Here is a 13,133-nt window from a genome sequence, read left to right on the forward strand (position 1 = left end):
CGAGGGACCGCTGCTGCGCGGGTTGCGCGCCTGCGCTCGGCGGGCTGAGGTGTTCCGAGAGCGCCTGCGCAGCCTCTGCCTGGCCTGGCGAAGTATGCGCGAAGGTAGAGCTGAATATGGTGTAATGAGGGGTATGTGAGCTGAAGCTACAAGTCACTTGTTTCAATGGCTATCGAGATAAAAAATAAATACTTTTATTGCTCTGGTTAAAAATAAGATACAAACGATCTGAAGCTGACAGGCCTGTTGAATGAATGAATGAATGAATGAATGAACGCATCCATTGTGAGGGCCGAGCTTTGGCTGTGTCCTGTAGTGAAGGAGAAATAATACGGACTTGGAGAGAGTGCCAGGGGGCTGTGGTCACCAAGGCCTGGTGCTGCGGCGTTCCTGAAGGTTTCGAATGAACCTGGCGTTGATTATGTCCCCACCCGCCGTCCACGACTGAGCTGGTGGAGCCCGGACCCTCGGAGCAACTGTGTGCGCAGTAGCTTCCTCCCCAGACCCATCCTGTAACAAGACCTGATCCTCACTGAGCGACCTGGACCTGGTGGGCGGGGAGAGGAGAGCAGGTTAGAGTTGCTAACGGGAGCTACTGTTCTTTAAGGTCGCAGAGAAGACATGTTGGGTTGTCAGGTCAGACTGGGACAATTAACAGGTCCAAACTTGAGACCATGGCAGAGGGAAGCACCAAAGCTCAGCCCATGAGGAAGAAGACTTAGTGCGGTGTTAGGTAGAAAGATGCGCGGGAACCGGCACCCGGTTCAGACTTAGAGGAAGCAAGTGAGAGTATCGTTAGGCGGTGTCAAAGGTGCTGGCAGCTGTTAGGGGGACGTGTGGACCTCACCTATCCTCTGCTTCCTCTTCCCCCTGCTTCCGTTCTTGGCTGCCTGTGGAAATACCAGGCATCTGGGGAGACTGTAGTATACTGTGTGTGTGGCCCGCGTGATTGGAGAATAAGAAAGAGTGTCCACTTACCTGTACCCAGGGATGAGGTATGGATTTCCCCATGGCGGCTGTAGTGGCAGCTCTGGGCTACCAGCCCCTGGGGAGTCCCCCTGTAGAAGAAATGGGAGATGATGGGGAAGAGGCTCAGGAGGAAAGGTGGCATGGAGGGGTCAGAGAGAGGAGGAGCAGCATGGGAACAGGCGACAGGCAGCTGTCACCCAGAGGGATCCTGTCTAAGCTTTTCCCAGCAAAGGTAGGGGAGGGCTCATTTTATACCTCACGATTTTCTGACACATCCCTGCTGTCTTGCTTTATTCCAATTGGGGTGGTGTGGTATGTGATGTGATCCAGTTATGTCATCAAAACACTCATGCATGCAAGAGAAGAGCTTGTTGGACCATGTGACCTGATGTTTGGAAAACATGGTTGCCCTTAGATATAAGAAATCTCAGACCAGAATAAAAAGGCAGAATTTAGGAGGAAAAGGCTGTCTTTTCAGGGGGGGGTGACAGATTCTGTTGGACTATTATTATTATATTACTATTACTGAGATGGGGTCTCACTGTACAGCCTTGGCTGGACTGGAACCTGCTACGTGGACCAGGCTCCCTCCAAACTCTTATCAAGAACTCTTTTAAGCCAAGAGCTGGGCTTAAAAGGCATGTGCCACCATGGCCGGTGCCCTGTGGGGATGGATGTAGGTAGGACTTGTCTGTCGGGATTAGTGAGGCAGACATGAGGAAGTCAAAGAGTAGGAGACAAACCCAGAAACAGTCCTGAGGTTAGTGAATTCTGAGATCCCAACAAATCTCAACACTTTATCAAGGGCTGGCCGGGGGAAGGAGGTAGAAGTCGTGGGCGGGGAGGGGACCTAAGGTTCCCAAGTGGATAGCAAGGTCTACGTACTTATTGCAACTCTAGGATAGAACCAGCAATAAAGACGGGGCAGGGAGGCCGGGCGGTGGTGGCGCACGCCTTTAATCCCAGCACTTGGGAGGCAGAGGCAGGCGGATCTCTGTGAGTTCGAGGTCAGCCTGGTCTACAAGAGCTAGTTCCAGGACAGGCTACAAAACCACAGAGAAACCCTGTCTCGAAAAACCAAAAAAAAAAAAAAAAAAAAAGACGGGGCAGAGAGACTGAAAAGGGGGTGGGGTGGGTGGAGGCGGCCCTGAGCTTGGCTGCAGATCTCAGATCTGAAGATGACAGGAAGAGAGGTAGGGGCCCCAGGAAAGTAGGTGAGGCACAAATGAAACGTAACCGCTTCTCACTGAAAATGTCAATTTAGAAAACAGAAGAATCCACACTTTATTGAAACAACACTGAGAGGGAGAAGGGCCAAGTGGGGAGAGGGAGGTCCTGCTCCCAAGGACTTGAGGGAACACGCGGGACACCTGATCTACCACGCAGTCAAGAGGGCGGGGGAGGGTGGGCAGCAGAAGGGTGATCCCCACGTCATCTCAAGACAGTCTCCTGGCTCTATTTAGAGGGAGGCAGGGAGGTTAGAGGGGAATCCAGGATCTAATGGATCAGGCTTAATCTTCAAAGACACAGCTAAGTGGTCCTGGAGTTTGCTGGGATCTACTGCCAAGAGAGGCTCAGGTTATCTGAAGTAAGTGGTGTTGTCTGTGGGTCTCCTGTAGAGACCCCAAAGCAACACCTGAGACATCTACACAACACTTGGAAAGTAAGAGTTTGGCAATGTTGGGAGGACCCTGCTGGGAAGCCAAGGGGTCCTTGTCCCGGCAGCCTGTTAGCTTGGAGGCTGCCGTCAGCAATCTAACAGACAGGTCTGTTTGGCAGCAGGGTTAGAGCTGCCAGTGGGCACTGTGGAGGGAGTATCCACTGGCAGGACACTCCTTCAGGGTTTCCCTGGCAGGGGGAGGCCCTTCTTCCTTCCCTGGTGGTCTGGAGTCTGATGGTAAGCAGACTGTGCTTCTCTAGGGAGTCGGTAGGAGCAGAGTGGGCTGCCTGTGGGAGAGCATATGCTGGGATGTGGAGGGGGTGGGTACGGGGTGCAGGTGTCTTCTACCGTAAGAAAAGCTACAAAGTGTTAGGCTGTTTAAAACCCTGGCAACCCAGCTGTTCACGGAAGGGGAAGAAAAGAATCCTGATGAAAGAGTGAGTTGCAGGGTTTGGGAAGGGGGAGGGAAAGGGGCAGCTGTCAGTATCGACTCTCATCAGAGCGGGGAAGGGAGCTGTGGAGGGATGTTATGGACAGGAGGAGGGGAGAGGGAAGGCAGGGAGAGAGAAAAACAGAGATGTCAGAGGCGAAGAAGCTAAGAGGAGACATAAAGGACACAACCTCCTCCCTGCCTGTCTGGAAGGGCTCTTGGCACAGAGGCCCTGTCCCTGGAACCCAATGGTTCCCAATCTGTGAGACACATGCCTACCCCTGGCAAATGTCAAGCCAAGATTCCCCCAGTTTGAAAGGCTCAAGGCCCCCACCCGGTGGATCCTGTCTTCCTGTTCTTTTTATGACCCTTGGAATACCACTCTGGTCCCTGTATATAAAGCCCGGCAGACCCGTGTTGCAGAAATTTGTGTTTCTGGTAAAGATTGCACTGTTTCACATTCCTGGGGGTTCGTCTTATCCTTCACCGTGGCTCCTGACTTTTAGACATCCCGAGGCTCCCAAACTTGCAGGCCCTCTTACCTGGTGCGTCTGCGCTGAGCTGGGCTGCCCCCAGGGTCAGAGGCCAGCAGAAGGCGGGCAGTAGGGTGTGGGGGACAGAGACGCAGGGAGCGCAGCAGCTCCTGCTCTGGCACAAAGGGTCGGAGGGGACCCCGATCCGGCGAGTTTCCCAGGCTGCTAGAGCGTGGAGGTGGGTGAGCTGGCGGTGTGGCCCGGCGAGGGGCCCTGTTCAGGGGCCAAGGAGGCTCCACAGCCACCTTTAGGACTGGGGAGCGGATAAGAGAGAGAAGAAAAGGGAGAGTCACAATAATAAAGGTCAGGCAGGAGAGGCAGCCGTGGCCCTTAGTTTATTACGGTCTCTCCCCTTCGCCACTCCCAGCTCCTCCCCTGGCCGCCCCGCTGCCCCCCCCCCACCCTCTTACATTCTCTGTCACTGGAGGAGTATGGCTTAATGTCTCCCTCTGCCCTTTTGGGTGGCAGCTTCCGCGCTGGAGCTGGTGGTAGGGACACAAGGAAGTTTTAGGAGATGCACGTTCCACACCTCCTCCCTGCCGCTTCCCCAAGATCCCAAACTTCCGCTCCCGACACCACAGCTCCTCCTGGTAAAGCCAAAACAGAAGCCGAGCCGTGGCAAAGCCAGTACACTAGAGGGAGTCGGGGAGGAATGCTGGAGCACTTTCGGGGGAGCCAGAAGGAGCAGGCCAAACACGGAGTTTCAGGAGAAAGATCCAGGGGAGGCTGGGGCCTGGGAAACACAGGAGAGGATGGCTGAGGGGAGGTGAGCTCTTACTGTCCGTGGGTGTTGTCAGGCCCCCCTGGGGTTCTGGGGCAGTGGAATAGTCCCAGCTGGGCCAGTGAGGACCCTGGGTCTCTCTAGATGAGATGACAAAGCCCTTGGTTAATTGGGAATTGTTCTGGGGAGGCGGGGAGAGGAGGTGCAGAACCTCTCCTTCCTGTACATAAAAGATATGGAGCCGGGTGGTGGTGGCGCACGCCTTTAATCCCAGCACTCGGGAGGCAGAGGCAGGCGGATCTCTGTGAGTTCGAGACCAGCCTGGTCTACAAGAGCTAGTTCCAGGACAGGCTCCAAAACCACAGAGAAACCCTGTCTCGAAAAAAAAAAAAAAAAAGATATGGAGACTGAGGTTTATTAGCTTTTAAAATGGTAATAAAAGAATGTGGCAGCCAGGCGGTGGTGGCGCACGCCTTTAATCCCAGCACTTGGGAGGCAGAGGCAGGCGGATCTCTGTGAGTTCGAGACCAGCCTGGTCTACAAGAGCTAGTTCCAGGACAGGCTCCAAAACCACAGAGAAACCCTGTCTCGAAAAACCAAAAAAAAAAAAAAAAAAAAAAAAAAAAGAATGTGGCGACCTGCACTGGAAAGGCAGAGGCAGGCCTGACAGGCTTGGTGAGTTCCAGAGTGAGGCCCTGGCTCAGAGAATCAGAGAACACATCTGTAATCCCAGCACTCAGGAGGAAGAGGCAGGCAGATCTCTGTGAGTTCTAGGCCATCCTGTCTACATAGTGAGTTCCAGGACAGTCAGAGCTACACAGAAAGATCCTATCTCAATCCCTTTCTCCCCAAAAAGAAGAGAAAAAAATGTGGGCATCTACAAAATGGCTCCAGCAAGCGGGAAATACTATATGGCGAGGGTGGGTTACCTCCCTTTCTTAGGTTCTGCATTGCAAACAAGGATGGAGAACCCAAGCAGCCCTCTGTGGGTCTGCATTCATCCCAGATGGAAGCTCGACCTTACTGCCTGCTGGACAGTAGCCTCAGAAACCATGGACATGATGGGCTTCTGGGAGCCTGGGCTGACACTAACAAGGAGCAATGAGCTGTTCTTTGGGCCACGGTTACTAGGCCAAGGGGAAGGTAACTAGCCACAAGGCTATCCCAGGAAGGAGGCCATTCTGGGCCATGCAGTACCACACCACTGGTGAGGGCTGTGCCTTCTCCCTGAGGATGTATTGCAGAGGAACAGGGGAGGCAGGATGCAGCCTGTGAGTTTCATGCCAAACAGGCTCGATTATTTATTTATTTATTTATTTATTTATTCATTCATTCATTCATTCATTCATTTATTTATTTAGAGACAGGTTTCTCTGTGTATCCCTGGCTGTCCTGGAACTTTGTAGACCAGACTGGCCTTGAACTCACAGAGATTCACCTGCCTCTGCCTCCGGAGTGCCGGGATAAAAGGCGTGCGCCACCATGCCAGGTAAAAATGTCATAAAATTTGAGCTTTCTCTTCTAAAACACATATTAAATCTTTTGACCGTTCACATCACGACACCATGAACAGAAATCAAAGGACTGTTAGGCTAACTCGCCTGTCCCTCCCTGAAACATTTACAAAGTAATTTGATTTAGGCCTGTTTTGAGGGAGCTGACCTAGAAAAAGGCTATGCTGGCATCAGTGGTCAGCCAAGGTCTGAAGGGGCTTGCTTCCTGAGAACCCTTGCCAAGAACGGGGCTGGGGTGCGCCTCGCCGAGGACGGGGCTGGGATGCACCCGGCAGAGGATGGGGCTGGGGTACACCGGACCGAGGACAGGGCTGGGGTGCACCCGGCCGAGGACGGGGCTGGGGTACACCTCGCCGAGATCAGTGTAGTTAGTGCATGTGCTTCAGCATTAGCGGGACCTGAGTTCCTTCCAGTTATAAAATGCATGAGCTTCCAGCAGGGCTCAGGCAAACAGAGGGGACTGCTGGGTACGTGGGTGGCTTTAGGGTATTCTGAATTGCAGCAGATAGCACCGCGCACGCTGGAACCTCTTGAGAAACAAGACCTCACTGCCCTTTAATTCCACCCAGTCCACGCAGGCTTTACCAGCGGGCGTGGCATCGACCTCGGCAGCACGAGAGTGTCGAGTTGCCCTCAGAGAGGCAGTGGGGGGGCCTGTGAGGAAGGAAGAGGGGGTGGCCCTCAGTGGGGGGCCAGTGGGACCAAGAGCCTACCTCTTTCCTTTCCCTCTCCCCAACTTCTAGACGAACGCAAGGTAAGGAGACTTACGATGCTGGTGGGCAAAGAAGCCTTCAAAGATCACGAAGTTGTTCACCTGGAAGACAAAGCAAACAAAGCCTCAGCACACAGTGGGTCAGACGGCCACAGGGGTGCGTGCTTGCCCACCATGGGGCCCTGGCGTCAAGCCTCAGTCCACATACATGCCTGCTATGCTAGCCCTTTGAAAAGAAAGTAGGAAGAGTTCAAGGTTAGCCTCAGCTACACAGAGAGCTGGAGGCCAGCCTGGGCTACATGAGCCACTGCCCCAGGAAACAAAAACAAGGGGCTGGAGAGATGGTTCAGCGGTTAAGGGCACTTGCTGCCCTTGCGGAAGGAAGACTGGTTTATTTCCTAGCACCCACCGTGGCGGCTCAAAACCATCTCTAACTCCAGTCCTAGCCCATCCAATGCTATTTCTGACCTCCTCCGTGTTTACCAGGCACAACTGTACTGCACATATATTCATGCAGGCAAGATTCGTACACATAATAAATCTAGCCAGGCAGTGGCATCACATGGTTTTAAGGCCAGCACTTGGGAGGCAGAGGCAGGCAGATCTCTTGGGGTTGAGGCCAGCCTGGTCTACAGAGTGAGTTCCAGGACAGCCAGGACTACAGAGAGAAACCCTGTGTCAAAAAACAAATGAACAAAAACATATCTATTTTAAATATTTTTTAAAGAGAAAAACAGCTGGGCATGGTGGTGCACGCCTTTAATCCCAGCACTCAGAAGGCAGAGGCAGGTGAATTTCTGTGAGTTCGAGGCCAGCCTGGTCTACAGAGCGAGTTCCAGGACAGGCAGGGCTGTTCCACAGGGAAACCTTGTCTCAAAAATCCAAACATGCTGGGTAGTGGTGGTGCATGCCTTTAATCCCAGTACTCAGTAGGTAGAGGCAGGCAGATCTCTGTGATTCCAAGGCTAGCCTTGGGTACATAGCAAGTTCTAGGACAGCTAGGGCTGTTACACAGAGAAAACTTGTCTCAAAAAAGCAAAACAGGCTGGGCAGTGGTGGCGCACACCTTTAATCCCAGCACTCGGGAGGCAGAGGCAGGCAGATCTCATTGAGTTTGAGGTCAGCCTGATCTACAGAGTGAGTTCCAGGACTGGCTCCATCGCTACTCAGAAACCCTGAGAGGAGGAGGAGGAGGAGGAGGAGGAGGAGGAGGAGGAGGAGGAGGAGGAGGAGGAGGAGAAGGAGAAGGAGAAGAAGAAGAAGAAGAAGAAGAAGAAGAAGAAGAAGAAGAAGAAGAAGAAGAAGAAGAAGAAGAAGAAGCAGCGGCAGCAGCGGCAGCAGCGGCACAGGACAGCTGTCAACAGAATAGAATCAACGGTGCAGGAATAAACTTACGTGTCCATAGTCATGTGATTTTCAACAAAAATGCCAAGATCACTCATTCAACAGGGAATAAACAAAAGTTTCTTTAACAAATGGTTCTTGGAAAAACAAAAATCCCCAAGAATCATGATCATAGCACAGACACAGAGTAAATGAAGGGGCAGAGGAGACACTGGTCTGCTGGGCCTTCTATTCCCAACATCTACACGGCGGCTCACAACCATCTCCCACCTCTGCAGACACTGCATGCACATGGCACACATACATACATGCAGGTATTCATACCTACATATAAATCTTAGCCACAGGATAGAGGACATCTGTTGATGTACAAGCTAGTCACTCCACTTGCTCATGGAAACAGCGTATGTATAGCTCTGGCCTGTTCTGGAACTTGCTCTGTAGACCAGGCTGGCCTCGAACTCATAGAGATCTGTCTGCCTCTGCCACCCTAGTGCTGAGACTAAAGGTGTGCGCCACCACCGCCTGGCTTTGAGTTTGCTTTTCACTCAGTAGAAACCAAAGTCTTTACAGTGACCTGTGTGGCCCCAAGTGTGCTCCCTTCCTTTCGCCTCGGCTCTCATCATCTGCATTCCTTTTATAGCACTGACCTGGGCATATTCCCACTGCACAGCCTTACCACACCAACCTGGGCATATTCTCACTGCACAGCCTTAACACACCGACCTGGGCATATTCCCACTACACAGCCGTACCACACTGACCTGGGCATATTCTCACTGACCTGGGCATATTCCCACTACACAGCCGTACCACACTGACCTGGGCATATTCTCACTGACCTGGGCATATTCTCACTGCACAGCTGTACTGCACTGACCTGGGCATATTCTCACTGAGCAGTCTTAGTACTGGCCACTACCTCTCTGGGACACTGGGCCTCACACACTTTCTTCATGCTGTTGCACAAATGAAGGAGCTTCTCAGTGACAGCGTCCTCCCGTATCTCACTTATCCGCACAAACACTGGTGTCATTTTCTCACAGCACTCACCCTCACCTACGGTGAAGACTTTCTGGCTCCACATTTAGGAAGCAGGTTCTTCTGATGGTTAAGGATTCCTAATGCCCACAGCAGTGAGAGCGTTAGTCACCCGTCTCTAACTCACAGTCACTCCCGTGATAAACAAGCTCCCCGCGGAGCTGGGATGTCTGTTTTCTGGGTTGTCCATAAATACTGACTAAATGAAAACAAGGCGGACACAGCTGCTTCAGTCTGGGGACGAAAATGAAGTGAACAACATGTCCAGGTGTGGGGGAGAACCCAGCCTGATTTACGTAGGTAGCTCCAGGACTGTCAGAGCTACACAGAGAGACCCTGTCTCAAAAAAGCAACAACAGGGAGGGAGGGAAGGAGAGAGGGAGGGAGCCTGATCAAGGATAACAGGCCATGAGGTGGCTCAGAGAGTAAGAACCCTGACTGCTCTTGCAAAGGACCCAGTTTAGGTTCTCAGCACGCTGGCCTCAATGGTTCCCACTCACCACACACATATTCTCATGCAGGCACACCACATACACACAGATATAAATAAAGAATGGATAATCTTTTAAAAAGAATAAAAATATCCGGTGAGTACGTATAAACGTGGGTAAGTGCTATTGGCTGGATGAATTCCCACAAGTGTGGTGATCCAGCAGTTAGGAGTTTGGAGCAGGAGAATTACTGTGAGCGTAAGGCCATCCCGGGCTATACTGGGAGTTTCAGGTCAGCTGAGTTGCAGAATGACAACCTGTCTGAAAACAGACGAGCAAAAGTTCCCTGAGGCTGACTGTAGTGGAGGCAGAGGTAGGCGGATCTCTGAGTTCCAGCCAACCAGCACTTCATAATGAGATGCTCGCAAACATGAGTCTGTCGAAACAACAACCAGCTGTGCATGTGGCAACCCTTTAATCCCGCACTTTGAGCTGACACGGGCGGGTCTCTGAATTTGAAGTCAGCCTGGTCTATTAGTGAGTTCTAGGACAGTCAGAGCTATATAGAGAGACCCCCCCCCATCTCAAACAAACAAACAAACAAAAAACAGAAAAAAAAGAAAAAGAAAAAAGACAAGAAGACAGGATGGGGCTAGAGAGATGGCTCAGCCATTAAGAGCACTGCCTGCTGTTCCAGAGGTCTTGAGTTCAATTCCCAGCAACCACATAGTGGCTCACAACCAACTGTAGTAACATCTGGTGCCCTCTTCTGGTCTGCAGAACACTGTATACATAATGAATAAAAAAAAAAATTCTTTAAACAAAAAAAGACAGGATGAATATTTCCAGAACATGTGGCAGCGTGAGAAACAAAGATTTAATTGTAAAAATAAATCACACTGGGCTGTGTGACATAATCCTAACTCTTGGGAGGCTGAGGCAGGAGGATCATCAGTTTGAGGTGGGCAGGCTGAAGGAGGGGTTATGCAGCAAGTCTCTTTCAGAAACAAAACAGCTGGGTATCAAGGTGTACCTGTTATTCCATAACTCAGGAGGTGGAGACAGAGAGTCACCCCGAGTTCAAGGCCAGCCTTAGCTACACAGTGAGATCCTGTTCCAAAAATCTGTGGCACCCTGGACACAAGTACACATAAACAGCGCTAAAGGGCTTCAGCAGATTGTGTGTGTGTGTACACATGTACACATAACAATAAAGAAGAGATAATGTGGGAACATGGGAGAAGTTGAAGGGGTAGCAGTGCTATAGATACAAGAGTCTATGTATGAAGTTCTCAAAAAAAAATTAGCTAAGGTGGTGGCACACCCCTTTAATCCCAGCACTCTGGAGACAGAAGTAGGTGGATCTCTGTGTGTTCCAGGCCAGCCTGGTGTACAAGGTGAGTTCCAGGACAGCCAGAGTGACCCAGTGCAACCTTACTTGAAAAAGTAAAAGTCAGCGGCTGGAGAGCTGACTCAGCCGTTTTCAGTGCTTGTTGCTCTCGCAGAGGACTAAGGTTCAGTCCCCAGCACATGGTGGCTCGCAGCCATCTGTAACTCCAGTTCCAATGGTTCTGACCTCTCCCGACCTCTGTGTGCACAGGTACGGACATGATGCACACATACACATGCGGGTAGAACATTCACACACACACAATGATGTAAGCCTAACAGAATAACCCAAAGTAGGACTGGCCAGATCTCTCAAGTTCAGTACTCAGGACCCCCGTGGCAGAAGGTGCAAACTGGTTCTCATATGTCTTTCATCTCTACACATGAACAGGATTGCACGGTAAGAAAATAAAATGGAGCCTGGAGGTGGTGGCACATGCCTTTAATCCCAGTACTCAGGAGGCAGAGGCAGCGGATCTCTGTAAGTTCGAGGCCAGCCTTGTGTACATTGGGAGTTTCAGGACAGGAGTTTCTCCAAAGCTACAGAGAAACCCTGTCTCAAAAAGAAAAAGAAAAAGAAAGGAAGGAAGGAAGGAAGGAAGGAAGGAAGGAAGGAAGGAAATGTAGATCTTTTTAAAAGGGGAGCAGAGGGCTGGAGAGATGGCTCAGAGGTTAAGAGCACTGACCGTTCTTCCAGAGGTCCTGAGTTCAATTCCCAGCAACCACATGGTGGCTCACAGCCATCTACAATGAGATCTGGCACCCTCTTCTGGCATGCAAGCATACATGGAAGGAATGTTTTATACATAATAAATAAATCTTTAATAAAAATAAAACTAAAAAGGGAAGCAGAGATGCAGTTCAGCGGCAGAGCACAAGTATAGCCCGCCCAAGGTCCTAGCTTTGCTCCCAGCACCACCAAAGGTTACTCAGCAAGATGAGGTGCTGCCTCTGTGCGGAGCCTCTAACCTGTGGGACTGTGGTCTCCAGGTTGTAGTGCTTGTTCAGGAACTTGAGCAGCTTTGGTGACGGTCGATCGATGGCCAGCTGGTGTGGTTCAACTCGCTCTTTCTGCAGGAAACCGGAGACTTGGGGGCAGGGGGGTTGAGGGGGAAGCATGCTAGCGGGGAATTGGGAGCCTGGCAAGGGAACACGAGGGAAATGGGCCCCTGTGGGGCAGGCTGCAGGGCCTGGCTGGTACCTGTAACATGTACTGAAAGAGCTCTCGCCCATGACCGTGCCGTTGCACTGACTCGTGGATGTAAAAGTCCAGAATGCAAAGCGGTTCCACCTCATTGTGCGCTTCACGGTCATCCTATGGCGCCAAGAACAACGCGTCTTCTTAGGAGCCAGGCCTGTTTGTTACCCACCCCACCCCATCCTCCTCCACCAAAGCTCACAAATGCCCAGTTTGCAGCAACACTCACCAGTACAAAGAGTTTCTTGTATCCAACTTTGAGGAAACCAATGATGGCTCCTTTCCCTGCCCTGTGGGACGGGGAGAAGAATGAATTGGGCAGTAGCAACTGCCTGGGACAGATAGTAAAGAAAGGAGGACAGCGAAGGATAAGGGGTTGATTCAGGTGGAACACTAGAACTCACGGTCGGGCTGAAATATCCTTCAGTATATAGACAACATGGCGGTTACTCTGCATCCTGGAAGCGCTGGTGATGGGTGCAGGGAGATGCTGGGCCTGCAGACATGAAGACACACTCTCTACCGGCCCCTTATCTGTCACCCAGTTTCCCTTTACTCCTGGAGGTGCCCTGTACCTTGGCAGAGGCCTTGCCCAGTTCGTCTATAATAGTCATGATTTGCTGCTGCAGATCCACACTAGAGAGAGAGGGGGCCGGTCAGCTATGCGCCTGGGTCACAGGCAGCCTGCCTGACTCCCACCCGGGCTCCTCCATGGGCTCTCTGCCTTTGCCTGAACTCGACCTCCCCTCCCACCTCCCCTCCAGGCAGATCCCAAACTGTCAAGATTATTGTGGGGCAGTGGGAAAGGTGGGTCGCCCATAGCCTCAAGGTGAGGCCACATAGGGCCAAGGGGTGAAAGGCTACGGATGCTGGCCGATTAATCCAGCAAGGTTCAGGGTCAAAGGTCACCAGAAACCAAGCTGTGAATGCAGAAAGAATGGCCAGCAGCCAGTGAGAAGGGGGCGTGGTGCCTTGACCAGATTTGGAAAGGAACCGGGACAGAAGGGCCACGGGGCGGGTTTGAAATGTCACCGGGCCGGCGTTGTGGTTCCGGGTCGGCGGGCCGGAGGCCGCAGGTGCTGGTCCAGCACGGTGATCCGCTCCGGGAACAGCGCATCCACATCGAACGGGAACTCCATGGCCCATTGTGCGGGACCGGACACGCCCCACACAACGTCACTTCCGCTACCA

General features: G+C 52.0%; 1 protein-coding gene across 5 annotated transcripts; it reads right to left on the reverse strand.

The window, feature by feature from the left end:
• Positions 1 to 172: 172 nt before the first annotated feature.
• Positions 173 to 13,108, reverse strand: Atat1 (alpha tubulin acetyltransferase 1). 5 transcript variants are annotated; one of them, XM_057794617.1, is made up of 13 exons: positions 12,975 to 13,108; positions 12,518 to 12,578; positions 12,347 to 12,438; positions 12,172 to 12,232; positions 11,946 to 12,059; positions 11,714 to 11,815; positions 6,596 to 6,641; positions 6,413 to 6,481; positions 4,003 to 4,074; positions 3,602 to 3,845; positions 979 to 1,058; positions 848 to 890; positions 173 to 547 (listed from the first exon to the last, which is right to left on the reverse strand). In XM_057794617.1, exons 1-13 carry the CDS (start codon positions 13,079 to 13,081, stop codon positions 364 to 366), a joined length of 1,275 nt encoding a protein of 424 aa, XP_057650600.1. In that variant the 5' UTR covers positions 13,082 to 13,108; the 3' UTR covers positions 173 to 363. The 5 variants fall into 5 exon arrangements, with proteins under 5 accessions (XP_057650600.1, XP_057650601.1, XP_057650602.1 ...); XM_057794618.1 differs by lacking the exon at positions 6,413 to 6,481; XM_057794619.1 differs by lacking the exon at positions 848 to 890.
• Between the last annotated feature and the right edge of the window lie 25 nt (positions 13,109 to 13,133).

This window comes from Chionomys nivalis, chromosome 19, assembly GCF_950005125.1.
Source record: "Chionomys nivalis chromosome 19, mChiNiv1.1, whole genome shotgun sequence".
Taxonomy (NCBI): Eukaryota; Metazoa; Chordata; class Mammalia; order Rodentia; family Cricetidae; genus Chionomys; species Chionomys nivalis.

What these genes read in the sequence shown, in the direction of transcription:
- Atat1 (XM_057794617.1), bottom strand. Translation starts at nt 13,081, where the DNA reads ATGGAGTTCCCGTTCGATGTGGATGCGCTGTTCCCGGAGCGGATCACC. An exon ending in TCTTTCAGTACATGTTACAG is followed by an intron (nt 11,816 to 11,945) that starts GTACCAGCCAGG and finishes GGTTTCCTGCAG; the next exon opens with AAAGAGCGAGTTGAACCACA. An exon ending in GCTCAGCGCAGACGCACCAG is followed by an intron (nt 1,059 to 3,601) that starts GTAAGAGGGCCT and finishes TTTCTTCTACAG; the next exon opens with GGGGACTCCCCAGGGGCTGG.